Genomic DNA, 26,820 nt, shown 5'->3' on the forward strand with positions numbered 1-26,820 from the left:
TATTTTCCCAGCTTGTGGTATTTCTTTGGATTTTGTAGAGCTCATGATTCTTCCTTATTTTTTAATAAATTTTCTACTCCCTTGTACGTGTATTGCTAAATGCTGTGTACTTCCCCCAGATATGCAGTACTTTCACACTGACCACATAAGCACAAGACACTCTTCCAAGGGCTTCCTCATATTCCTTTGTGACCTCAAGCAGTTATCTGCTTAAATAGAAGTTATTCTCTTGCTAGAAGTTAGATTGTGGGATTATTCAGTCATGAACCTTTTCTTACTTTTATATCTGCTAGGAACTGATACCCTACAGAACTAGACAGATGATGATGATACATTTTCTAGACAGATTTCCATTCCACGTATCTCATTTTATTTTGAATTCAGTATTTCTGACCCCATATATTTGTAGCTGTGTCCAAACTTGAAAATTGCACCATTGTAAATAGCTTTCAGGAAGGGGTCCTCCAGATCTATGTTGAAAATGACTTTTAAGTGGACTTGACAAAATCTAACTAAATATTTTTAAAGCCTGTTGGAAAACACTGTTTTCTGAAACCATACCAAAAGTATTTTTGCTCTATCTACCATTAACAGTTTTTAATACAGGTTGGGCAGGTCCTTTGCTGAACATTTTATATGTTTATATTTGTACCTTTATTCCTGCACTCAAAGGCCTGATCCATTTCCCATTGAAACCAGTGAAAAACTTCCTTGCCTTTTTCAGTCTCTCCTGGTATGGCAACTACTCCATACCCCTCATAAACTTGGTTGTCCATCTCTGTATCCTTTCCAGTTTTAAAACTCTGCACAGCATTGAAGATGTGGACCCATGGTTTTGTATGGTGACATGATGATGTTCTCCATTTTGCTTTCAGTTCCCTTCTTAATGATGACCAACTTTTTGTGGTCACCACTGCATATTGAAGTGATGTTTTTAGAGAACCATCTATAATGACTCCAAGGTCTCTGTCCTGAGTCATAACACTAGCTCAGAACCCTGCATTTGGCAGGGTTGAGGTTATTTTTCTTCATGGGCAGATCCATAATTTTGTGAATGAGGGTATGTGGGAGCAACGACCAGGCTGCTACCCCTGCTCTTACTCGCCTCCCCATTCCAGGGCATACACACTGCACCAAAGGAGCAGCAGTAAAGAACTTTTAAGTCCTTCAAGCAGGTAGAAAATCTTCCTTCCTTTCTCCTCTGTGCTCAATAGCACATGCCCTTCCTTTTATTTCCCTCCCTCTACTCCCACTCCCACCCCCACCTACTGCTGTCCCTACTAACCTGGGAGCAGGGAAGACTCCAGAGCCACTCCTGCCCCACTGCAGCTGGATTGTAGGTGGAGTTAGGCTTGGCTAGAGACAGCAGCAGCAGTAGGTGAGTTGCTTTTCCCCCACACTGGCTCCTGTCCCAGCGTGAGACTCGCTCCACATGAAGCCCAACTGGAGCAGGCAGGACTGGCTCTGGAGCTTTCCACCCTCGCCCCTGGGATAACTGGAGGCAGTGTGGTACGAGTTGGGGAGGGAGGAGAAGAAATGTGCTGCTGAACATGGAGGGGAAGGGAGGGAAATTCTTACTTGTTCTGTAGACTTAAAAAAAATTCCCTGGCTGTTGTTCCCCCAGTATGATCAACTGAAGGAGGGATCATTTAGTTCTACCCTTGGCTTCCTGTCTGTAACCACCTCTCAATCCATGAAAGAACCTTCCCTCCAATTCTGTGGCAACTCAATTTTTTTAAAAGCCTTTGTTGAGGGCCCTTGTTGAGTGGTTTTTGAAAATCCAAATCTGTTATATTGACTGGATCCCCCTTGTCCAAGTGCTTGTTTTAACATCCTCAAAGAACTCCAGCAGATTGGTGAGGCAGGATTTCTCTACAAAAATCATGTTGGCTCTTCCCCAGCAGATCATATTTGTCCATGTGACTGCTGATTTTATCCTTTATTATAGATTCTAACAACCTACCAAGGCTGGGTGTGAGACTTACTGGTCTGTAGTTCCCAGGATCACCTCTGGAGCCCTTTTGAAATATAGGTGTTATGTTGGCAACCCTCCAGTCCTCTAGCACCAAGGCCATATGTAATGGTAAGTTTTACATGCTATTTCCGAAGTTCTGCAGTTTCACTTCTGAATTTTTTCAGAACTCTTGGGGGCATGCCTTCTGTTCTGGTGACTTATTAGTATTAATTTTCATAGATTTCATAGATTTCATAGACATTAGGGCTGGAAGGGACCTCGGAAGATCATCGAGTCCAGCCCCCTGCCCAAAGGGCAGGAAGTCAGCTGGGGTCATAGGATCCCAGCAAGATACGCATCCAGTCTCATCTTGAAGGTGTTCAATGAAGGCGCTTGAACCACCTCCGGTGGCAGGCTGTTCCAGACCTTGGGGGCTCGGACAGTAAAGAAATTCTTCCTTATGTCCAGCCTGAAACGATCTTGAAGTAGTTTGTGACCATTCGACCTCATCATCCCTTGGGCGCTCTGGTGAACAAATGTTCCCCCAGATACTGGTGGTCACCCCTGATAAACTTGTAGGTGGCCATCAGATCACCCCTGAGCCTGCGCTTTTCCAGGCTAAAGAGCCCCAGGGCTCTCAGCCTGTCATCATAGGGTCTGCTTCCCTGACGTCTGATCATGCGCGTGGCTCTTCTCTGGACTCTCCATAAATTGATTTATCCCAAAACTTCTTCTGTTGTCACATCAATGTGGTCCAACTTTTTAGACCTATCTACTAGAAAGGATTGATCCACCATGGTGCCAGTATCTTCTCTGGTAAAAAATGATGCAATGAAGTAATTCCACTTTTCTGCTAGGGTTTTATCATCCCTGAATGCACCTTTTATACCTTGGTCATCTAATGGTTCCACCAATCCTCTCACTTCTAATGTATTTTTAAAAGTTTCTATGATTAGCATCTTTTGTTAAACACTCCTCAAATTCTTTTTTTGGCCTGCCTTATTTTGCTTTTACACTTGACCTGCTAGAGTTTATGAGCTTTCCTATTTTCTTCATTTGGGCATGCCTTCCATTTTTTTGAAGGATGTTTTCTTTGTTTTGAATGGCTTCCTTAACTCTGCTGTTAAACCATGCAGGGTTTTATTAGTCCAGTTGGTATTCTTTTTGATTTGTACACTTGTCCTGAGACTCTAATATGGTATTTTTAAACACTTCCAAGCTGCCTACAGGCCTTCTACATTTTCTGTGTTTTACATTCATCCCTGTTCCTCTATTCTTGTCTCTACTTTACCCTGACCTAGTCACAGAATAAATCAACCATACAGTCTGTTTGGTGTCCTTAGTGTATGGTCCACTGTAGCTTTCTGAATTTGACTCTCTCGTTTGCCAGCTCTGTGTGTTCTTTACTACTTTAGTTAATGGTTATGGCATTAGGATTGTAACTTTCTCTAAATTTCCAGCAAGATCTCATATTTCTGTGGAGCCCTTGGTATCATAGGTAACAGTAAACTTCATATAGCTCGTGTAGGAGCAAATAAATAAACAGTTTTGGTTAACTAGCCAGCACTATTTTAATTCTACAATAATAAATTCAGTCAGTAGAGTTCATTTGTTCCTGGCAGGTTGTTTATGTATGCCGATAGACTGTTCGTCAGACAGCGAGACCTACTAGATTTTTATGTTTGTTTTTAGTAGTCAATATTATGACAGCAATCAGGACTTGGGACCCTGTGGTATGAGGCACTGTACAAACCCATAAAGGAGACTATCTATCCCTGAAGGATTACAGGTTGAAAGACAAGCAGGCAAGGATGGTAGAAGTGTGATACTTTAATACGTTAATTATACAACATGTCCTTTATTATAGTAATGCCATTTTATTCCATTTTTAGCAACAGAATTCTTTGTTCTCTTCAACAAGCCAAAGACCCAACAAAGATGCAACCATTATTACGCTGTGACAATTCCTATGAGGATCTCCAGAAATGGGCAGACAGTCAACAGCTTAGAAGCAAATTGGCTGGAGTACATGTCAGATCACTTCAGAAAAGGAGGCTCACTGGTGTACGCCATGTTCAGCATTGGAATGGTAAATGGTATGGAATTTACTGAGAGTACTACTCTGTGTCTGCCTTTTCTTTAAAAGGGGGTCATTATTTTTTAAGTGAAAATGTTTGGTAAGAGTTGTTAGGTTAGGCCAAAGCAGATTTTATTTTGATCAACCCACATCAGTGATGCACAGGGCCAGGTACAGGAAAAAATTACCATATTTTTTCATATATGATACACCCAAATAATACATGCACTTTGTTTTTGGAGGGCAGAATGTTTAAAAAAGAAAAGATTTTTCCAGTCTTGGCTGACTGTGTGACATACAGTAAGTCCTCTTGAAAGCATAGAGTGTCCAGGAAGTGTAGCATCCCTGGTGACAGCCTAGGTCAGGCAGCAGGAACTTTCTGCCATGCTTCCTGGACACACTGTATTTCCAGGAGGACTTACTCTGTCACACAAGGTTAGACTCCAGACCAGGGGTGGGCAAAATGCGGCCCACGGGCCAGATGCAGCCCGCCAGGCCATTCTATCCAGCCCGTGGGGCCCCTAAAAAATTTAGAAAATTAATATTTATCTGCTCCTGGCTGCCTGCCATGCGGCCCTTGATGGCTTGCCAAAACTCAGTAAGCGGCCCTCCACCCGAAATAATTGCCCAACCCTGCCCCAGACCCTTGCAAGGGCAGTTGCAAGACTGTTACTTCTTTGCTGTAAGTAATTCTTTATATATAAGTTCCTGTAAATAAAGTGTTGTTTCCGCATCACAAGCCTCATCAAAATACTACTGCAGCTGACTTGCTGCTTCAGGCATAAGCTACAATGCTCAGCCCATAGCTACAGCTGTGAGAGGGTTATTGCAGGACTCTGCCCCTTCAATTTGGTGAGCCAGACAAGCAGCAGCCATTTGGGTAGCTGCATGCCAGCATGCACAGTCTCCCCAAGCCTGCTTCTTTTCCAGCAAAGAAAATGGCTTCCCGCTTTAATACACACACCCCAATGCTGGGGGTGGAGCTAATTTTTGGAGAAAAGGTGCAAGTTGTATGCAAGAACAAGGTAATAAAAACCCACCAGACATCATGCATTATGTTTTATATACATTGTAGAGATGCAACTGCAATCACAAAAACATGTAATCTCAAAACAGCAGCTACTTATTTACTGGTGTCAGTTTCTAAAATTTTAAATAGTTGCTAAAAAAAAAAAGAATATTCTTGGGTTCTATTAATCACTTTCCTTAGTAAATGTAGATTATGTGTTGGCCCCTTCCCAAACAGGAATTTATGAAGTAGTGGCACCCTTAAAATTTTGAAGCAGGTGAAATAGAGGGGAGATGTTTCTTCTAAACTGCCTTGCTATACACAGTTTCTGGGTCTGATTATAGTCATTTTATGGACACCCCACTTTCATCCATCTGATATCAGATCAGTCTGTCTATGTTCTCATGCAACACTTATCATGTTCTCATGCAACACTTATCACTATTGTATCTGACCACTTCAACAAATTATCAAGGGTATATATAAATTTTTTGCTTTCCATTTCTATCCTCTAGATAAGACAGGGGTGGGCAAAATATGGCCTGCGGGTCAGATCTGGCCCGCCAAGCCATTCTATCCATCCTGTGGAGCCCCTAAAAATGTAGAAAATTTATATTTATCTGCTCCTGGCTGCCTGTCAAAGATGATAGGAGCCAGGGGCAGTAGGACCCAGGGGAAGCCAGCAGGACTCAGTAGTAAGGCCAGCCTGGCCCCACCCCACCCTTATCCCCGTCCACCTTGCCTCCGCAACCAGAAGCCTCGGCCTGCCACAGCTTTCACTGCTTCCCTGCATGCCCACTGGGTGCTCCAGCACCACGTAGTCTCTGGCTACATCACCGGACTGCGGGAGCACTGGGCCCATGGTGCAATGAGGGAGGGGGGGAGAGAGACAGAGAGAGCAACGATGAAGGGGCAGGCTGTGTGTGTATGCGCAGTGAGGGAGGGAGAGAGAGAGAGACTGTGTGTGTGTGCAATGAGGGAGGGAGGGAGAGAGAGAGTATATGTGTGTGTTCATAGGGTGTGTCCCACATGCACACCCCACCACACACATGCACCCATACTCCCCTCCTTGCACTGCCATACACACAGGCGCCCAGACCCACCTCCCCCCAAGTACCCCAGCCACTCTTCCCCCGCTACGTGACCCCCCACAAACCTCATACCCATCCACACTCCACATACCCACACACACCCCCTTATGCTCCCTCACTCCACATCCTCCCCAACACCCCACATACCCACAGACAAAGCTATACCCACCTCTCCATGCCCCCCACAATATACAAGAGTAAGACTTCATTTTAAGCTATTATGCAATCACTTCTATGTATGCTACACAAACGCATGTAAATCAGGACAAAAATATTTTTTGAAATCAAATTAATGAATGTTGTAGGTGTTTGATTTTAAGAATATAATTTGGTATTTCTCTGGTTCTGAGATGGCAAAACCTCTTGCTGAAAGGAGTATTTCTGGGAGCAAGGGGAGGGCCTTCTGGTAGCAGTGGTCAGGGGACAGGGGGTGGGACTTCCGTTCACAAGATGTTGATCCAGGGGCGGGGCACCTGTCAAGGGGTGGGGCTACTGATGTGGTCCTTGACAGCTTGCCTAAATTCAGTAAGTGGCCCTCCACCCAAAATAATTGCCTGCCCCTGAGATAAGAGCATACATCAATGTGGTGGGAAGTGTGACAGTTAATTTGTGCTGGTGTTATTTGAGAGAATAGCTCAAAGAAATGGGTTTTGCATTTTCCTGTGAAAATAAACATTGCACCCCAGGTTTGAACCTATTTGTCTTTGTTCCATAGTCAGTTCCAACAACATATTAGTCCATAGTGCTTCCTTTTAAAGTCAACCCTGTAGTCTTGTTAGAGATCAATACTGTTGAAATAGATGTATAGGGTCCCTGAAAGATGGGGAGGAAGTCATTAGCTAAAGGAGGAATGTTTGAACAGTCATAGACCAAATGATCTTTCTTGGAGGAATGCATTAGTATGCCTTTCAAATGAGGAAATTAAGGGCTTAGTCCTGTGAATGCTGAGAACTTTGAAGTGTTACTGATTTCAGTGCATTTACCCTCTACTCCTCAATAGATCAAAACCCCCTGATCTGAGGGCACAAAATGAAATGAGGACTGCTGCCAGAACATTTTCTTCCTATTTCTGTTGCTGGCAGGAGTTCTAGGGTGAATGATAAAGCACAGTAAAATTAGTTTACTCTGGTAAAATTCAATTGGGAAATTAACAGCCATTCCTAATTTTTCATTCTGCAGCAAATGGCAACAAAGGAAGGTCTAAAGTTCAGATGATAAAATGCATTCTCAGAGCTTCCTGGCAAGTCCCATAATTGCTAGTTAACTTGCTTAGAAACAAATGGTCACTTATTTTGTATATATAAATTGCAGTTTATAAAACATGAGTCACTGAGCCTGACATGTCCAATTAGGTCTGATTTTTAATAGAAGTATTTATTCTTGGCCCCTCATCAGAGTACTATTCAGTGCCTTAAACACAGCTAATGAAAAGTATTTTTTGGTTATTTAAACTTCAGAAGTTCATTTACATAACAGAGGTCTTGGGGAGGTTCATGAACTCAGCTACTGCAATGAGGAAGATTCTAGCTAGAGACAAAGATAAGGCAAGGATAAAGGGTGAACCTATAGGTTTGTTTATTTCCTAAGCAAACAGAATAGCTTAAAATATGTAAAAATGGACAGTTCTATAATTAAACTGAGATAATGGCTGAAAACAGATAATTAATTTGTAAAATTATTACAATTTTATAGCTGTGAAAAATGTGAACGTTCAAAAAGTCATATTAAGGGTTAAATAAGAATAATGAAAGTACTTTAGAACATTGTTACTGAAATGCATTAAAGATCATGAGGTTAAAAAATAGTGTGTTGCCAGTGCTGTACTTAACTCTGTCCTTTATTTCTGTCTTCTGCCTTTCAACTATGGGTTCTAGGCTCTCACTGTACATTTGTGTAAACTGTGGCCAAACCACCCTAAGCAGCCTTTCCCTGCTTTCATGGTGAGTGTCAAAGACTGTAATAGCTAGTGTCTTTCTGTATGATGCACCACAGGGACATGGTATATCACTCTAGCCATCGAACCTGTCAGTGTTCTTAGAAATTTTGCATTCTAAATACAAGTCAAGTTTTGTGTTTATTCAGAACACATGGGCCCGATGATCCTCCATATCTTAAATCCCTTTCTAAAATGGGCTTTCATAGATTTCATAGACATTAGGGCTGGAAGGGACCTTGGAAGATCATTGAATCCAGCCCCCTGCCCCAGGGGCAGGAAGTTAGCTGGAATCATAGGATCCCAGCAAGAAAAACAAGTAGGTGCTTGAACCACCTCCGGTGGCAGGCTATTCCAGACTTTGGGGGCTCAGACAGTAAGAAGTTCTTCCTTATGTCCAGTTTGAAACGGTCTTGCAGGAGTTTATAACCGTTCGACCTTGTCATCCCTTGGGGCGCTCTGGTGAACAAACGTTCCCCCAGATCCTGGTGAACACCCCTTATAAACTTATAGGTGGCGATCAGATCGCCCCTGAGCCTGCGCTTTTCCAGGCTGAAGAGTCCCATAGGTCTCAGCCTCTCATCATAAGATCTGTTTTCCTGACCTCTGATCATGCACGCGGCTCTCCTCTGGACTCTCTTGAGCTTCTCCACATCCTTTTTGAATTGTGGAGTCCAAACCTGGATGCAGTACTCCAGCTGCAGCTTCACCAAGGCCAAGTACAAGGGGAGAATGACATCCTGGGATTTGCTTGAGAAGCATCTACGAATGCAAGCCAGGGTTTTGCCCACTTTACTAGCTGCAGCATTACATTGAAGGCTCATGTTCATCTTGTGGTCAATCCTGACCCCCAAGTCCCTCGTCTATAGTGCTAGTCAGCGTAGCACTGCCAAGCCTATACACATGCTGCAGGTTTTTCCTCCGAAGGTGGAGACCTTTGCATTTTTCAGTGTTAAACACCATCAGGTTCTCATACGCCCATTTCCTGAGCCTGTCAAAGTCAGCCTGAATTACCCCTTTGTCCTCAGGTGTGGATGCTTTACCCCAAAGTCTGGTATCATTGGCGAATTTGGCTAGTCTGCTTCTGACTCCAATGTTCACATCATTAATGAAGAGGTTGAACAATATGGGTCCAAGGACAGAGCCTTGGGGGACCGGACTGGTCACAGGACACCATGACGATTGACTTCTGTCAACCACCATCCTCTGGGTCTGACCACGGAGCCAAATCTTCCTAGACAAAAGAAGTTGGAAGAGTGGCTGCTGGTTATCTCAGTGGAGACAAAAGGATGCAACAGAAAGGACTTGTTTCTTTCATGTGATAGCAAGTGGGCAGTCTGTCCACCAAGAAGGAGACGATAGATGAGGTTCAGAGCTCAGGCTGATGTTTGATATCATAGCGCAGGGCTGTCCAACTGGTGGCTCACAGGCCACACGTGGCTTGCAAAGAGTGAAGCTGTGGCCCTAGGGCTTTCACCTGGATGTTGCTTCCCTATCACTCTGGCTGCAACAGCAGCTGAAGTCTCCAGGCTCCCCCTCCTTCCTCCAGCTGCCACTTCCTACCCTAGCCTTAGAGTCTGGAGGAGTGTAGCACAGCAAGGGAGGTGAAGGTGTCTAGGTCACATGTGGGGGGAGGGTTATCAGAGCATGTGTTGCAGCAGGGGGCAGAGGAGGACCATGCCTGCTCAGTGCAGCAGTGTGGGGGTGTGGAGAGAGGGAGTACCTGGTGTAATGGTAGGGGTAGTACTGTACCCAGACTCCTGGCTTCCCTGTGTGAACTTTTAGTATCGCGCCCCCCTTTGCCAGGGATAATGATAATAATAATTTTTAAATTACCATTTTCAGGGGGCCCTTTCTGTCCAGGCCCCGGGCAGCCACCTGGTTTGCCCATGACTGTGTCCAGCCTTGGTTGCGGGGGGGGAGGGTCCATGTGATCTAGCGGCCTGTGGCTCTCCTGGTACAGCCTGAATGGCATGCGGCCCCTGCTCCTAGGGGCTTAGAAGTTGGACAGCTCTACCTTAGCTGAGAAATTTCTGACTGACTGCTATAGAATTTTTTAATTAGTCTTCTAAATTCTTGACTTTTCTCCATTTGTTTGTTAACCGGGCTGTGAATGTCCTGGCTTCTGAACTTTGAAAATAAAGAAAACCACAGTGCTTTAAAAACAAAACCAAATCAGGGATTGCTTGGAATAACAGAATATTTAGGATCCAGTGAGTCATCTGTACCTGCACTAGAGTTGGATTAGGAATGCTTTTGACCTGAATCTTTGCATGTTATCAGCTAAAGTGATTTGGATTTCTGTTCCCTGCACACAGAAAAAAATTAAGTGTGTTTATATGTATTGGAGGGATGGGGGAAAAATGGATAAATATCAGCCAAAGGCCAATACAGGCCAACAGAGTATATGCCTGTAACTATCTCTCATTGAGAACAATAACAACCTAAATGTTAGCTTCATTGATAAGGAGGCTCACTAGTTCAAAGACAACAGGGAGAATTGTTGCCCACTAGTCTAGCTGTCATAAAAAAAAATCAGAAATATTTTCTTGGAACATTCTTGTAAATAAAGAGCAAGAACATTAAAACAGCTTTTGCCCAGAGAACTGCATCAAATATTTATACAGCCCAGTGAAAATAGCTTTTTGTACACAGTGGGGGATCATCTCTGCCTTAATAAAAAATGCAGCGATAATGGAACATTTTCTGTTAAAGGAAGGTGATTTAACCTTTATGATCTGAACCTTCACTTGGACGAAGAATGAGTTGCATGAGCTAGGAAGGTGGAAAGGAAAATGACACCACCAACTGAGCAATATTTGAAGGAGGGTTTGTTTTAATATCCTCATGGGCCATGTGGCCCAGGGACCATTGCTAGTGCAGTGTTTGAATATAGCAGTTTGCCTGCTTAGTATCTGAGAATTGACTGGCTAAGTGTAACACACTGGCTTCCAAGAGATTAATCACACCAAACAAGATTAATGAAAAAAGAATGGAGAAAAAGTTAAATACCTGGCAGAACAGATGGTATTTTGCTACTGTAGACAACTGCAACTGTAAAAGGCTGTCCCTTGGGGTTGCTAGCAGGGTTTTAGATGGCTGCTTTTCCAGACTTGACACACAGTGCTCAGTCCCAAACACACACGTCCATGTGTGCTAGGAGGTCGCATGCTTATTCATTTTTTGTGGGCAGAAACTGCCTACACACAAACGGGCTCCTTGCATCTCTGCATTCATTCTGCTACAAGCTTTCTTCTTGTATTGAACCCCAAGAACTGCACAGGAACCAAAATAAGGGTTCTCAAATTTATATGGCGGATTCAAGGTGGGGGGGGAGGGTCACAGGCCAATGGACTAAGGAGATTGGAAAAAACCTGGGTGAGCAAACATTAAGGTATATATGCTTAGAATATACATAATGGACAATACCAATGACTCGGTGATAAAAATCCTTCAGGGACAGATAGCAAAATAACAAATAGGGGACATTAACAATGTAATGCAATACACTGAAGAAATCTTAAACCCTTCCTTAACTTCAAGCGGGCTCTAAAACCAGTCTTTAGTCTCACAGAACTTGCAGTTATTGTGTATCTGGGCTCCCTGTTTCACTGCTATGGCTTGCAGTCAGCCCCGCTGCAGCTTCTGGGTCTCAGCAGGCATCTTGCCTGCTGCTGCTTTTCTTCCTCCCCGCCTCTACTTCATCCTTCTTTCCCCAGCAGCCTTCTGGGAATGGTAGTCCCTGATATGACATTACAGTGTGTTACACTCCCACCCTACTCTGTCAGGGACACTTGGTGGCTCTTCCTGACCCTATTGCTTGTGCCCCCCCTCACCTGTTGGTGCCCTCCCCATCCCCAGGGATGTATGCCTCTTCACTCAGGTTTCCCACACTTTTTTGATTTACCTCACCACAGTTATGTCTTCTTTGATATCTAGGGGTCAGCCATTCAGGCTTTGAAGATGTTGGGCAGAGTTAAGAAGTCAGTTGTAGGGCTACAAGTTGTTAATAGGGATGTGAAAGGTTAAATGGTTAATTGTTTAACCAATGCACCCAGTGATAACCAGTCAGCTTACCAGTTATCCTTTAGTTTGGGGCAGGGTACAGGGAAGGAGGGAAGGGAAGCCACATAGTGCCCCAGCAGGAACCAGAAGGTGGCAGGGCAGGCAGGAGGAAGGGAGGGGAAGGGGGACTAGTACCATGGCCTATGAGATTCATAGATTCATAGATGCTAGGGTGAAGATGAAAGAGAAAAACAGTAGGTGGCTTAATGACTCATCAATTAAACAATTAGCTGCTTGTTCACAAGTCCTGCCCCCCAACCACGACTTCCAGCCTGGGGCTTAATATGGGCTGTGTTATCTGGCCAGGCTTGCCACTGCCTCCTTCCTGCCCCTCCTCCCCCACCCCGTCAAAGGGTCCTGGGAGCTGCTTCCAGCAGTAGTTGTGTCCAAGCTGCTGTGTAATTGGTTAACTGTTTAACCAATGTAATTAGAGGAGGTTAAACAGAGAATTTTTTAATGATGTTTACATACCTAGACTTGTTAAATGGTGTCATCAACTGTTTTGTTGACCTGTTGACAATTTTGGAGGTGCTGGAAACCTTGCCTTTACTAAACAGATGCCAGGGGCTATATGCATCTTGGTTTTTCCTCCTAGTTTTCTGATTTTCCTAGAAATGAAGTGAGTTTTGCTTATAGATGCTAGAGCATTCTTGAAATTTTAGAATTGACTGGATGTAGCATTTTTAAGTTGCTCCATTACACCCAAACAGAGGAACGTGAATCAGGTTGACTGGAGAGGTTGGCCAGAAATGGGCTAATTTTCAAAACACTGCATACCATCCATGTTCATGTGTGAATGCTCCAACTTGTTCATGAGTAGGTTACAATCCACTGGACAGAAGCATATCTTATGATTTAAGTGAGTGAAAATGTGGATGTGCCAATTTTTTATTTGAACCCTCAAGTAGCAGGCACGTGAATGGATGGAGCTATAGATGCAGTTGTGCACATGTGTGAAAACATACTAGTGTAAGCATGTGAAATGTATTTAATTGAATTTTACATAAAGTATATCTAACATGTACACATGTATATAACCCAGGGGTGGGCAAAATGGTGGATCTGGTCAGTGGCCGGACTCCATTTCCCAGCAGCCTCTGTCTACCTTGCTGCAGCCAGTTTTCATGGAGACCCCAGAAGTGGTGGGGCCAGGGTTTCCATGGACACCAGCCTGAGCAGCACTGGCAGGGTATGCAGCTGGGTGGGGAGCTGCTCCAGGGCTGGGGCCAGGATCAGGCGGTGGTGATAGCATAGGCCGGAGGTGGGGCAGAGCTGCATTCTGCTGCCCACATGCCCCAGGCAGGGGCGTGCAGGCAGCAGATCACCACTGTGCTTCAGCTCTGAACCATGCTATCACCACCACAAAAAATTGGCCTCAACCCCAGTCCTGGAACATCTCCCCACCCAGCCGTGCACCCTGCCAGCGCTGCTTGGGCTGGTGTCCATGGAAACTGTGTCCCCATGCTGTCATGGCCCCACCACTCCTAGGGTCTCTATGGGAAATGGCCACAGTGAGATGGGCAGCAGCTTCTGGAAAATGAAGTCCACTATGGGCCCAATCTGGCCTGTGGGCCAGACTTTGCCTGCCCCTGATATATCACCTCTCTTCTATAGCTTAGGTATAAACAGGAGTGTGAGTAGTGTGAGAGTCTGAGGTAGATTGCAGGTGTTTGCTAAATCCTGTCTTTTTCTTTGATCCTTGGTATCACAAACGCCACAGTATTTTGAGGTGTTTGTGGAATGCCATGCATGTTTTCTTGATTTTTTTCTTGATATGATATTTGTGGTCTGAACAGATAAGATTTGTGGCATTAAGCTGAATTCAGTCATATCATTCTTCTGCCTTATGAATGTGATGTAAAATGTATTTCTTCCGTGTTACAGTAGGGGCAGGATTGCACGATACAATAATGATTTCCAAGTGGCACTCTCTAAACAATGAGTTTCTTTTCCACCCAGGAAAGGCTCGAAGCCAAAATGGCTGAAGAGAAGTAATCACTGAAAATTAACATCCCTCATAGGTATGCTAAACAGCCAGGCAAACAAATCCTTGTTGATACATGAGCCAGGCCTGTCCAGACAATGATGACTTATATCTCAAAAAAGAAACCAGTAAGAATAATACCTGAGAACAGGGTATTCAGGGAAAGACATTTATCACAATGGGGAAATTAAGTTGGAGACAGTATCTTTAGAATATTGGATTAGTAATCCTAATGTCTGAACAGATGCAAATATTCTCCTCATAATTAGATCAGGAAAGTCTTGTGGTCTGGTAAACATACATACTTGGGGGACAGGAAGTAACAGGCATAATATAGGTTTCCTAAGAATCCAGTGTATAAGATATGTAAATGACCAGATAAGAAACATACTTAAGCCTTGCCAGAAGAGCAATTGTTGGTCTACAGCAGTGGTCACCAACTGGTTGATCCCGATTGACTGATCGATCAGGGAGCGCCTGACAGTCGATCTCAGAGGCTCTGAAATTGGGAGCAGTGGGACACACGTGGGAAGCAACTGGGACACAGTCCGGGAGTGGCAGAATGTAGGAGTGGTAGGACGCACGTGGCTGGGCTGAGCCGTGCCCCCTGCCACCAGAGCCAGGCTGGATGAGTAGGACGATCCCCCTCTGCATCCCCCGCCACCGGGTGAATGGGGCCCCTGACAGGATGGGATAGGGAAGGGTCAGAACCTGGGCAGTTCATCCAGATGTGCAGGGGGACTCCTGCTGCTGCAAGCACCCCGGTGGAGGCCGGGGGGGCCGATGCCTCCCAATCTGTGCGCGGGGCAAGGCAGCTGCTGCTGTGTGCTGGGCTTTGCACTTCAAGTCCCACTGCAGCTCAGGGCTTGGGGTGCAAAGCCCATTGCAGTAGCAGCCACCTCACCTCGCACACAGATTGGAGGGGCACATGCCCCCCGGACCTCTGCCAGGGTGCATGCAGCAGTGGGAGCTCCTCCGTGCACCTGGACGAGCCACCAGGGTTTTGAACCTCCTCTGGCCTGGCCTGGCCGGGGCCCCACTTGCCCCTGCCCCACTCCCTCCCTCACTGCAGGAGCCTTGATCTGCCCCCCTTTCCCTCCAGACTGACCTGGTGGGCAGGGGGGTGCGGTATATCCTAGATTGCCCTTTACTTCAAAAAGTGATCTTCACCTTAAAAAGTGTGGTCTACAGTTTCCTGTGCATAAGGTATTTTAGTTCCCCAGTAGCTTAGCTGGGCAAGTCAAGCTAACAGTCCAGAAAAGGACTTTCCCTTGCAGAGAAGGGAAGCTGCATTTTTGGACCATAGGGCAAAGAGGCAAGGATAAGGTAAAATTATTGTTATGATATTTTCTTTTGCTTGTTTCTTCTTATATGTCTCTATCTGTATCTCAGTGTACGGTTACTGACTTCTTACATTTATTCTTGTTTTTATAGTAAACCTTTTTTTTGGTTATTTTTTACAACACAGTTATTGTCAGTGATAATTGTGATCTCAGAGCATTTGACCATAAAGTCAGATGTCTTCCAAGGAAAGGGCTCTTATCTTTTCTGAGCATGTAACCAGACAAAGGATATGATTCTTCTAGCTGGTAAAATCCCCTCTGCTCAAAGTTGCTAAGACTTGGGTGAGATGGATAAGACTGAGGTGCCAGAGTGGCCAAGGAGTTGGTTCCTAGCACATCTCAGGTGGTTCTCAGTGGTCAAGCAGAAGATGGCAGAGAGGGTGGGTTTGGGTGGAAGAGCACCCCTGTAGATGTGAAACATACCCCTGAGAGTATGTTTTACATGCCTGCCTTGGAAAATTAAAGTGCTTATTTGAGTAGTGACATTTATTCTGTTGTCTCAGATTTGGTAGGGGTACATCCAAAATAGTAACTTGGATTACTTCCTGCTTCTGAAGGTAGGCCCTGTAAGTGTAATTTTTAAATTAAATATACAAAGTAACTGTTGGCCAACCATCTGCTGACTTGCACACTTTTGAGCACTATATTTGAATTTCACATTTTTCTAACCTGTAGGCCAGCTGCTTGGTGGCATGTTAGCTATTCTTAACCACAATTTTTTCTCTCCTTCTTTGAATCGAATGTGACGGGCTAGCTGGCAGTGACTTAGCCCAGGGGTTTTGAAAGGGCAAAAGATGATTGGAGGACTTGGGATTCCCTTTCCTCACCAATCTGGTAATGATTTGACCCAGGGATTTTGAAAGGGTAAAAGATGATTGGAGGACTTGGGATTCCCTTTCCTCACCAATCTGGTAATGATTTGACCCAGGGATTTTGAAAGGGTAAAAGATGATTGGAGGACTTGGGATTCCCTTTCCTCACCAATCTGGTAATGATTTGACCCAGGGATTTTGAAAGGGTAAAAGATGATTGGAGGACTTGGGATTCCCTTTCCTCACCAATTGGGCCCCAGAGACTCGCCCTTTGTGTCCCATGATTGGCCCCTTGGGTCACCTGGAGGGGGATAAAAGGGGCAGCGCAGTTGACTCACGGGAGACCAGCGAGGGACCATAAGGAAGGAGATTCAAAGAGCTGGCAAGAGCTGGGCCAGCAGGGTGGGAGCAGTTGCCCCAGAAGAGCCTGAAGGAGTGAGACCTGCAGGCAGCAGTTGGACCCTCAGCAGCGTGGCATGAGCCCAGCAGGAAAGGCTCCCCCACTGGGCTCCAGGATCCCCTAGGAGAGGCTGTGGCCAGCAGGAGAGGATCCCCAGCTCCAGCAAGGATCTGAGCAGTGACCTGAGAGGTTCCCAGCTCTGCTTCCAGCTCCTACAATAATAGGGCAGGCAGCTCCACATGAGGCCAGGGCTCTGGGAAGGTCAAGACCCCTAGCAGCCTGGAGAAGTGCTAGCACTTGTGGCTGTGTGGTAGTGGTTTCTGCCTACCATGTGGGAAATCCAAGTTTAAGTCCCAGCTGGGGTGATTTAGGGTGAGTGAGCTAACAGGGAGAAGTTCTTCTTGCAGTGGAAAGGGGCCATTGTGTTTTCCCTATCCAGGTAACTAGGCCCTATATTCCTTGTCATTTGATATTTTGTATTCTGTGCCTTTTATATTTCACCAACCAGTATTGTTTGTTCTGCTGTTTGTGTTTTACATTTTGGTTAACCCTATCTTTTGTCAACTGGATGAATATGTCTATGATTGTAAGTGTCTAACCTTTGTTGAATCCTGCCCCCTCGGGGCATTGTAGTGTCCCCTGTACCCCCTGGTCTATACTGGTTATGTTCCCAGTATTATGCCTTAAAAGGTATTTGGTTAAGTCCCGATTGGTGGTCTGACTCTGCTCTATAGGGGGAGGAGAGTCCCTACACCTCCCACAGCGCTTGTGCACTTGCTTTGATCCCTTCAATCGAAGAAGGGGTACCTCTTGGTTACACGAGAGTCATCCATCTTGGCTAAAAAGAAGAGGGGGAAAAATACCCTAAAAGGTTTTCTAGCTCATTATTGGAATGCCACTTTAGTCTAGTTTGGAGCTTGGTCCATGAAGGGCATAATTCACTGATCAAGCTTCTCAGATTCCCCATTTTTTATTCTTAGAGGCTAGGGACGGAAATTACACATAAACCAGTATAAATTTGTTCATTTGCTTATCATTGGTTCAATCTATGCATCTTAGACTAACCTGCAAAGATTGAATTGTTTCAGCCTCGGGCTTTTTGACTGTCTGTACTTAACCATAGTGATCGTGGGATGGTCACAGGACGTCAAAGGGAAGAGAAGAAGGTGGTGCACTTCTCTAGCTCTTTGGGTTTACAGATAGAACCCTAAAAAAATTGCAAACGGGATGCTTTTATTTTTCACCTTTAGGCATAAGCTTACTAACATAACCTCCATTACTACGGACATGATTATTTGCACATGCCATTGCACTCATAAAGGCTAGGGACAGAAGTTACAAATAAACTGGCTTAAGTCATCAGAAACCGGTTTAAATCTATAACAGAACATAAATTCAGTGCATGTAAGCCAGTTTCAAAATGGCTGAAACTGGTTTAAGATAAACCTGGTTGAATGTAGTATCAGGCTTAACTGATTTGGGTCAAACTGATTTATGAAACTTCTGTCCCAGACCCCTTCCTGGTTCAAGTTAAATCACGGCCCCCCTGCATCCCAGCATGCTTTCCAGCCCTGGGCTGGGTTGTACTGTCGGCTGCAGCAGAAAAGGGTGGGGGCTTGGAGGCTGGGGGCTGGGGGCAGGGGGGGAGGTTAAACACCCCTTTCTCCTGCTCAAACTTATTGCTGGCTGTGACTGCGGACTACTAATCCCAGAGGCACCTGGAAGCAGCCTATGCCTAGAAGCAGGAAGAGTCCTGCTGCTGTGAGTCTGGATTGCAAATCCCAGAGACCTCAGGGGCACTAGAAAAAGGAAGTGAACATACAGCTCATGTTGGCTACATGCCAGAGAGCTGTGTTCTAGCACTCCCCAGCTTCTGGCCTGAGCCACTGCAGGCATGTGGCTGCATTTCCTGAATCAAAAGTAAGTGTGTGTCCAGTTGTTTTTCAGTTTAATCTCTGCAGTCTAGACTAACCTGCAAAGACTGAATAAATTCAGACTCAGGCTTTTTGACTGTCTGTACTTAGCCTTAGGGTTTAATGATTTGACCAACTATACAGGAAAGGGTAGTTCATGTAAACAGAAGCAAGGTGTAAGCATTTACACCTTCAGCTTTGCTCCATGTAACTGCAGAGACTCAATTGAACTGACTTTATTGGAAGGGGAATTTTAGAGAATGGCTTTCATAGATTCATAGATGTTAAGGTTGGAACCCCCGTGATGAACTTATAGGCAGCCACAAGGTCGCCTCTCAACCTTCTCTTGCGGAGGCTGAAAAGGTCCAGTTTCTCTAGTCTCTCCTCATAGGGCTTGGTTTGTAGGCCCTTAACCATACGAGTGGCCCTTCTCTGGACCCTCTCCAGGTTATCCGCATCTCTCTTGAAGTGCGGTGCCCAGAATTGCACGCAGTACTCCAGCTGCGGTCTGACCAGCGCCCGATAGAGAGGAAGTATCACCTCCTTGGATCTATTCGTCATGCATCTGCTGATGCACAATAAAGTGCCATTGGCTTTTCTGATGGCTTCGTCACACTGCCGACTCATGTTCATCTTGGAGTCCACTAGGACTCCAAGATCCCTTTCCACTTACGTGCCACCCAGCAGATCATTCCCTAGGCTGTAGGTGTGCTGGACATTTTTCCTCCCTAGTGGACATTTTTCCTCCCTAGGAACAAAGCCCCTAGGCTTTGTTTTATGATAATTTAATTTATATAAATTCATCATCCGAGAAGCTCCCTTTTGCATTAACTTCAAAACATCCTGTTCTGGATTATACCTGGTATCCATAGAGATGCACAAGATACAAGGAGGTGCAAGAAGCCACATTCCTGCCTCCAATGCAGGGGCATGCTCCATGTAGCATCCCATGAGTTCAAGACATCTGAAAAGAGAGGAGCTGCAGTCACAGCAGTACAGAGTCGTCTGGGCAAGTACATTTTCAGGAGTGCTGCAAGCAGAGCCATCCTTGGTGGGGGGCAAATCAGGGCAAGCACTCTGGGCCCTGCACTTTGGGGGTCCCACAGAGCTGGGTGGAGAGGCCGCGGGTCCTCCCGTGTTTGGTGCTGGCTGCCATGTTTGAAGTGTAGCCCACCCACCTGCCCTGCGGGTTGGAAGTTTCTTTCACTGTGTTCTGGCCGGAAATTCCAGCCGCCACCCTCCTTCTGCATCTGGTATGCCGCAATGTTCAATTACCCGCATAAGTGTGCCATGGGATGCGAAAGGGGGCCCCACACAGGCTGATTTGCCCTGGGCCCCACATCCTGTTAGGGTCGTCTCTGGCTGCGAAAAGGGCTACTTTTCTTGAATGACTGGGAATTTCAATTAGTATTGTCTCAAGCTCTGTTACTTGGTGCTATGACTTCACACTACCTGCTTTGTGGGTTATTGGCAAAAATCAGCAATTGTGCTTAGAGTTTTATCACTGTCATATAAAAGAAGGTTTTACAGGAACTCTCTCCTGTTATCTTGGTGCACTTAGGTGATTAGGTCAGCATTAATGAAAATGTAATTATTAAAGAAATACTGTGTGGAGAATCTATGTTTTGTCTGGGTGGATGTGAATGATTTGAAAACCTTAAATAAGAGAATTGATAGAATCCTCAACAGAGTATTAGAAAATAGAAAATAGGTTTTGGCTCAGACTGAAGCCTTGTTTGTCTCTAATTTATATAATTTACTTTCAGTATCTCTAATACAAAAATGACATAAAATAATAACAGGTTTACTGAATAAAACATAACCTTAGACTTTCTCTAAGGAAAATCCATCACTAGGTGTTTTTTTTTTCCCCTTGATTGCATACAGAACTTGAAAGCAAGCTTGTGTGACCTTCATTAGACAGATGTTAATGGCTTATCAGCTCAAGGACCTATTGTTCTCCAAACATCTGGCTCATCCCAAAACAATAAATGGCATCAATGTGTGGAATATAATTCCCTATAAAAATGCATGGAAACCTTGATGTAAAATATCATACTTTTTTGGGAGAGGGAGAAAAAAGGACTAATTGAGGTCTTTGTAATTGGTTATTCAAAATAAATGTGTAAGGAGCTATTTTAAGGCAGATAGGCTGAAAAAATGTTTTTCAAACAATGTAAAAAGATTTCATAATATATTACATTATAAACAGTATACAGGCAGTATTATAAGCAGTCTAGTACTTCATAATCATCAGTGATAGCTCTTGAAGTATATGCTGATTATTTTGTGGTTGGGATTATTTATATTACAAGGTACAGTATCAAAATTTCCTTTCAATTATTTATCTTACAAAATAGCTGCATAACGGAGCGCACAGAAAAATGTTGTGAAAAAGAATGCTTGCGTATGACGGTGACTTCTTTTTATGGAGTGCATGATTAAGACTTGAGAAAATATGCTGCTCAAATCTTCTTTTTACTTGTTTATGAAAACTGGAGAAATGCTGAATATGTAACGTATGTGTGTGATTGAAAACTTTGGTATACTAGGCATAATCACCACAGTGCCTTCATAATCAATGCAATATATGTGAACATGTCTTTGCTGTCACACAATCTGTAATTTGCATATGCCAGATCTTCCTTTGTGCACATAGACCAAGTACTGTACTTACCTAAATCCAAGATGACTTTTAATTTTAGAGAGATTCTATACATGGAAAATTTATTTGTACAGAATCATATTATTGGAGGGTCATCTTAAATTCATGCTCCCAACCACTGCAGCGGGGCAAGCAGTGGCAAGAGGCAGCAGTGGGGGGGGGGAGGCGGGGGGCGAGGCAGGCAGCAGGGGTGTTAAGTGGCCTGACCCCTGCCCTTTGCCACCTGCCCCCCACACAGTGCATGCACCCCCCTGACCCCTGTCCTCCCGCCTGCCCCCACTCCCTCTGGTCCCTTCCCTGGCTGTTGCCTCTGTTCCCCTCTACCTTACTGGTCCCTGCCCTGGCTGTTGCCTCTGTTCCCCTCTACCTTTTCCCATCCCACTCATCTCCCTCCACCACTTATCTTCTAGCTCTGGCTCCACTCTAACCCAGGCCATGGAGCACATAGTCGCTCTGGCCAGCAGTAATGGTTGCAGCAGCAGCAACTCTGGCCTCAATGCTGGAGTTGGCTCTGGAGCTGCTCTCACCATCACCACTGGTGTGTGGCTGAACAAGGACCAGAGTAACTCTGTGCTCTGTGCCCTGGGCTAGAGTGCGGCCAGAGCTGGGGTCATAGTTGGAGGGTAAGCAGCAGTGGATGGGGATGGCGGGGGGATGGGGCAGAGTGCAACAGAGGGGAGGTGGTGGGTGGAGGCAGCATCTCTGAGTCCCACCATGGGTTGGGGCCAGAGTTGGAGACACAGCAGCTGCCTGGCTCCCCAGCTAGTACTCAAATCCAAAGCATGGGGCCTCCCCACCATATTAAATAATAAAAATAACCTTATCTTGGATTCAAGTAAATACAGTATTTACACTTGCAGGTACGTATGGAATTAGTTGCCTCGGGTGGATAAATGGTTGAACTTATTATTATTAGAAGCATAAGTAGGAAAGTCTTTAAAATGTTGGTGCTGCATAGAACTTATTTTATGCACTTCATCCATTAAGTATAACTATGAACATCCCAGCAGTCCTATTGGATTGGAGCCCAGGATAGGCACACTTCACTTCACCTGATTAAACTGAAGTAGCTGTGGTGTTAAAAGCAAACTCATGGATGCATGTAGCAGTTTGTGACATGACAATGAGACTGGCTCTTTAGTGAACAGGGATACTCTTAAAATGTCCAGATTAATTAGTCCAACTTATTTTAGCAGACTTAGACTGTCCAGGAATCTCTGCTGGTTTCTTTTTATTAGCAAGCTGGGAAGATGATCTGATTATGAACATTAGCTAAATAAAATGTCTTGCTGTATGCAGGGTGTCTGCCACAAAGGTTACACAAAACCTCTTGATTTTTTTTGCACAGATTCCTTACAGGGATCGATAGATGGTGTGTTTATCTTTGAGGATCTTGCCATTGAAGACAGTAAAACAATACAGCCGTACGATGCTATTGTTGTTGAACAATGGACTATTTTGGAGGTAAGTATGTAGTTTACTATTCTTTTATTTCCTCCCTCACTATATTTTCCTAAATCACAAGCCAACAAAATGGTGAAGCAATCTCTGTTATACTGTGTTTATCTCTACTTCAGCAATAACACATAGGTTACTGAAGTAAAGGAACGAGGGTCTGACAACATAATGATATGGAAAATTAACCACAAGTTGGATGTATACGCTTATATTTTGACATGCTCACAATGTCTTCCTGGTGTTGTATATTGTAGGTGTCACTTAAATTATATGGGAGAATTTGATGGGGAGTGGCAAGGGATAGAGCTCAGGACCTTCTGTTCCAAAAATATTGGCCGCTATTAGAAAAAGAAAATCTCCATTAGTTGTCAGGGCAACATAATCGCATCTATCACTATGGTGGTAGTACCAAAGAAAGAATCACTTTAGATAGGTATGAGTACAATATGTATACACACAAACTAGTCATTAGCTTCCCAATGACCCCTTTTGGCCAACGTAAGAGGCACTGTCAAATTTTCAATAGGCCTGTCTCTTTGGTCAGAAGTTTCAGTGTTTGCAGATTAATAGAGAAGAATTGGGGGAAAAATGCAGAAAGAAACAAGCATATGGTATATTGGCTAATTAACAATGCCCAGGGAAATAGATTCTTTCATAAATTTCATAGATTTTCATGGTCAGAAGGGATCATTGAGCAGCAGATCATTGAGTCCGACCACCTGCCCTGGGCAGGACAGAGTGCTGGAGTCAGATGACCCCAGCCAGTGTTTGTCCAGTCTCTTCTTAAAGACCTCCATGGTAGGGGAGAGTACCACCTCCCTTGGAAGCCCATTCCAGATTCTGGTAATCGTTACCGTAAAGAAGTTCTTCCTAATGTCTAGTCTAAATCTGCTCTCTATCTGTTTGTGGCCGTTGTTTCTTATTACTCCAAGGGGTGCCTTGGTAAACAGAGTATCTCCTATTCCTTGTTTCCCCTCCCCCCCCCGATTTGTAGATGGCCACGAAATCCCCTCTCAGCCTTCTCTTATGGAGGTTGAGGAGATCTAGGTCCTTCAACCTCTCCTCATAGGACCTATCCTGCAGGCCTCTAATCATATGAGAGAATGCAGTACTCCAGCTGCGGCCTTACCAGTGCCACACAGAGAGGAAGTATCACCTCCCTAGACCTGTTCATGATGCACCTGTTAATGCATGATAGTGTGCGGTTAGCTCTAATGATCATTTTGTCACATTGTCGACTCACGTTCATCTTTGAGTCAACTATGACTCCGAGATCCCTTTCTGCTGCTATGCTGCTTAGAAAGTTTCCCCCGATCTGTATGTGTGTTGGTGATTCCCCCTCCCTAGGTGCAGTACTCTGCACTTTTCCTTGTTAAACTGCATCCTATTTGGTTCTGCCTACTTTTCCAGCTTGTCCAAATCTACCTGAATCCACTCCCTGCCCTCCAGTGTGTCTGCTTTGCCCCATAATTTGGTGTAATCTATGAAGTTGGACAGTGTGCTCACTACACCCTTGTTCAAATCACTGATGAAGATGTTGAACAATACTGGCCTGAGGACCAAGCACTGGGGGACACCACTGCCCACATCCTTCCAGGTCAATACCGACCTGTCTACCACCACTCTCTGGGTGTGTCCTATTAGCCAATTTGCCACCCACCTGACTGTGTAATCAGCTAAGTCACAACTACTCAGTTTTTTTATGAGAATGGGATGTGACACTATATCAAAGGCTTTTTAAAAATCCAAGTATATGACAACCACCCTGGCTCTTGCATCTAAGCAGTTTGTGACCTGATCATAAAAAGAAACAAGGTTTGTCAGGCAGGATCAACCTCCTATGTATCCATGCTGGTTGCCCTTCAGCATTACTTTTCCTGCTGGACTCACACAAATGTATTCCTTAATAATTTTTTCAAAGGTTTTCCCAAGAATAGAGGTGAGACTAACCAGTCTATAGTTCCTGGATCCTCCTTCTTCCCCTTTTTGAAAATAGGGACTACATTGGCCCTTTTCCAGTCTGCTGGGAACGGCCCTGAGCATGATGAGTGCTCAAACAGTTTTGTCAGTGGTTCTGCTATTTCACCAGCCAATTCCTTTAGCACCTTTGAATGAAGATCACCTGGGCCTGCTGACTTGAACACATCAAGCCCTTTCAAGTTCCCTTTCACTAGGTCAGCACTAACCTTTGGTAGGCTAGTATCTCCCTATGCCTGTCTATAGTCCAGTTTGGTAATATGTCTTTGGATCAGGGCAATAGGTTCAGGTCTTCAGCTGCAGGCAAAAATTTTTACAGCTAGGTAAAACAATCCAACTGAAATGAGTTTAAATTGTTATTATATCTAAAAGAAAAGATCCCATGGAACATGTGTTTTTATTATCACCCACTCTTTTAATTTCACTAATGCTGTTGCTTCACTGTTTCAGTCGGCACCAGAAAATCTGTCCCCTAAGGGTGATGACTAGGCCTCCAGTGTGACGTAAAATCAATAGCATGTAAAATCTGGAATGAGGCTTAAGTAAAGCATGGTTGGCCAAAAAGTTTGCATTAGCAAAACATGTTGAGTCATCAGTAGTTTAAATATCTAAAATTCCAACAAACCAAAGGTTAAAGTCTGCTGAATTTTAGCAGTTCTCAGGGGGTGATATTGTGGATTAGTAAAATAAAATGGCTTTTTATAACAAACAATTCGGTGTTGTGCTAACCAGGTAGAGAAGGTTCCTCTTATGGTTAAATATGTTTGAATGTGTATCTTATGTTCAGTTTTAATTCAGTAGGCTAAGATCTGTTAGGTTTTTAAGGCTAACTGTAGTAACAAACTAGAGCCTGTGAAGGAATCTCAAAGATATTGCATCTAAAGGAGGACTTATATCCGAGTTGTGTACAGCCGTTCCAGATGCTCATAGGGTGTGCAGCTTCAGACATCTTTGAAGAGGCTGCAGTTTATGATGTCTTGTAGTGAGAAGGTGGGAACAGGCCAGGGTCCAGCCTTCTTGCTAGTACTGCATGTGCTAGCCAATGTGGTCCTTGCATTTGGAGATGTAAGAAATGCAACTATGGTTAGCTCCCACATCCTTTGTCCTTCCTGACCTGCTCTGTGTTGCTTCCCCATGCAGAAGTTAGTTACAGTTCAGCCTTTCTGTGCTTTAGGAATCTGTTTTAGCAGCAAATTACATCTTTACTTTTTTACTATCTTGAATTTTTTACCCTATACAACTTTCTATTAAGTAAGTTGGGATATAACCATAACAAACTGCAAAACCTTTTGTGCCCCTGACAATGTCTTCTTTTAATTTTCATAAATATTGTCTGTATTGGAGGCTAAATGCTAGCCATCTTAGAAGAAATTATACATTTCTTGATCATTTCCATAAGAAACTTGGGAACTTCTGCTTTTTGCTTCAAAATATAGACCTTCTAAATATTTTACCTTTCCTTTATTATTTTTGCTATATTATATTTACACATTTATAGTGTTTGTTTTGGGTAAACTACAGCAAGTATGTTCGCTTTTTATTGATTATATTGGGTGATAGTTTATCCTGATGGATAGCTCAGACTTCTTTGTCCTCATTGATTGCAACATGAAAACTCCCCTCCCATTTTCTTCCCAGTCTACCTAGAGCTTCTGAGAAGTGAAAATTGGAAGTGGCTTCTGAGGGAGTAGAAAGAATTCAAGAGAGTGAAAAAAATTTGCAAGCATTGAAGACATTGCAGTCCTGGGGGTCAGTGAGCTGAAATGGCTGACCTAAAAACCTGACAGTCACATCACTAAAGTTGTACTGCTGTTTCCTCTCTCACATATTTACTTTGTAATCTTCTGTCAACCTTAACAGTTCTTCACACAGTGCCTTTGGGATGGACTTTGCTGACAACCTTAAGTGGATGGTTCCTTCCAGTCCTTTGAATACTAAAAGTTTGCATACATGTTAGTGAAAACTTTTCTAGTGCTAACTAAGCATCTGCAACAAATACTCCTTCTCAGGCAAAGTAGTTTGGTTTCTTGGCATAGAGCATTAGTCTAGATATAGATGGCTAACCAGGCATAATTACAGAAATAAACTGTTAAAATCCACACTGTTCATATATCAGTAACATGTACATCAGATCTGCTG

The 26,820-nt window shown here is 44.2% G+C and overlaps 1 protein-coding gene across 3 annotated transcripts in view; it reads left to right on the forward strand.

Annotated features, from left to right (window-relative positions):
- Nucleotides 1-26,820, forward strand: part of RFTN1 (raftlin, lipid raft linker 1) — a 139,415-nt gene that overhangs the window by 90,203 nt on the left and 22,392 nt on the right. For all 3 annotated transcript variants that reach the window (XM_006019573.3, XM_006019572.3, XM_025198975.1), the window contains exons 6-7: nt 3,847-4,050; nt 22,595-22,710. In XM_006019573.3, the coding sequence (XP_006019635.1) occupies nt 3,847-4,050; nt 22,595-22,710 (320 nt within the window). The remainder of the gene's footprint in view (nt 1-3,846; nt 4,051-22,594; nt 22,711-26,820) is intronic.

The sequence above is a fragment of the Alligator sinensis genome, unplaced genomic scaffold (assembly GCF_000455745.1).
Source record: "Alligator sinensis unplaced genomic scaffold, ASM45574v1 scaffold29_1, whole genome shotgun sequence".
NCBI classification, from domain to species: domain Eukaryota; kingdom Metazoa; phylum Chordata; order Crocodylia; family Alligatoridae; genus Alligator; species Alligator sinensis.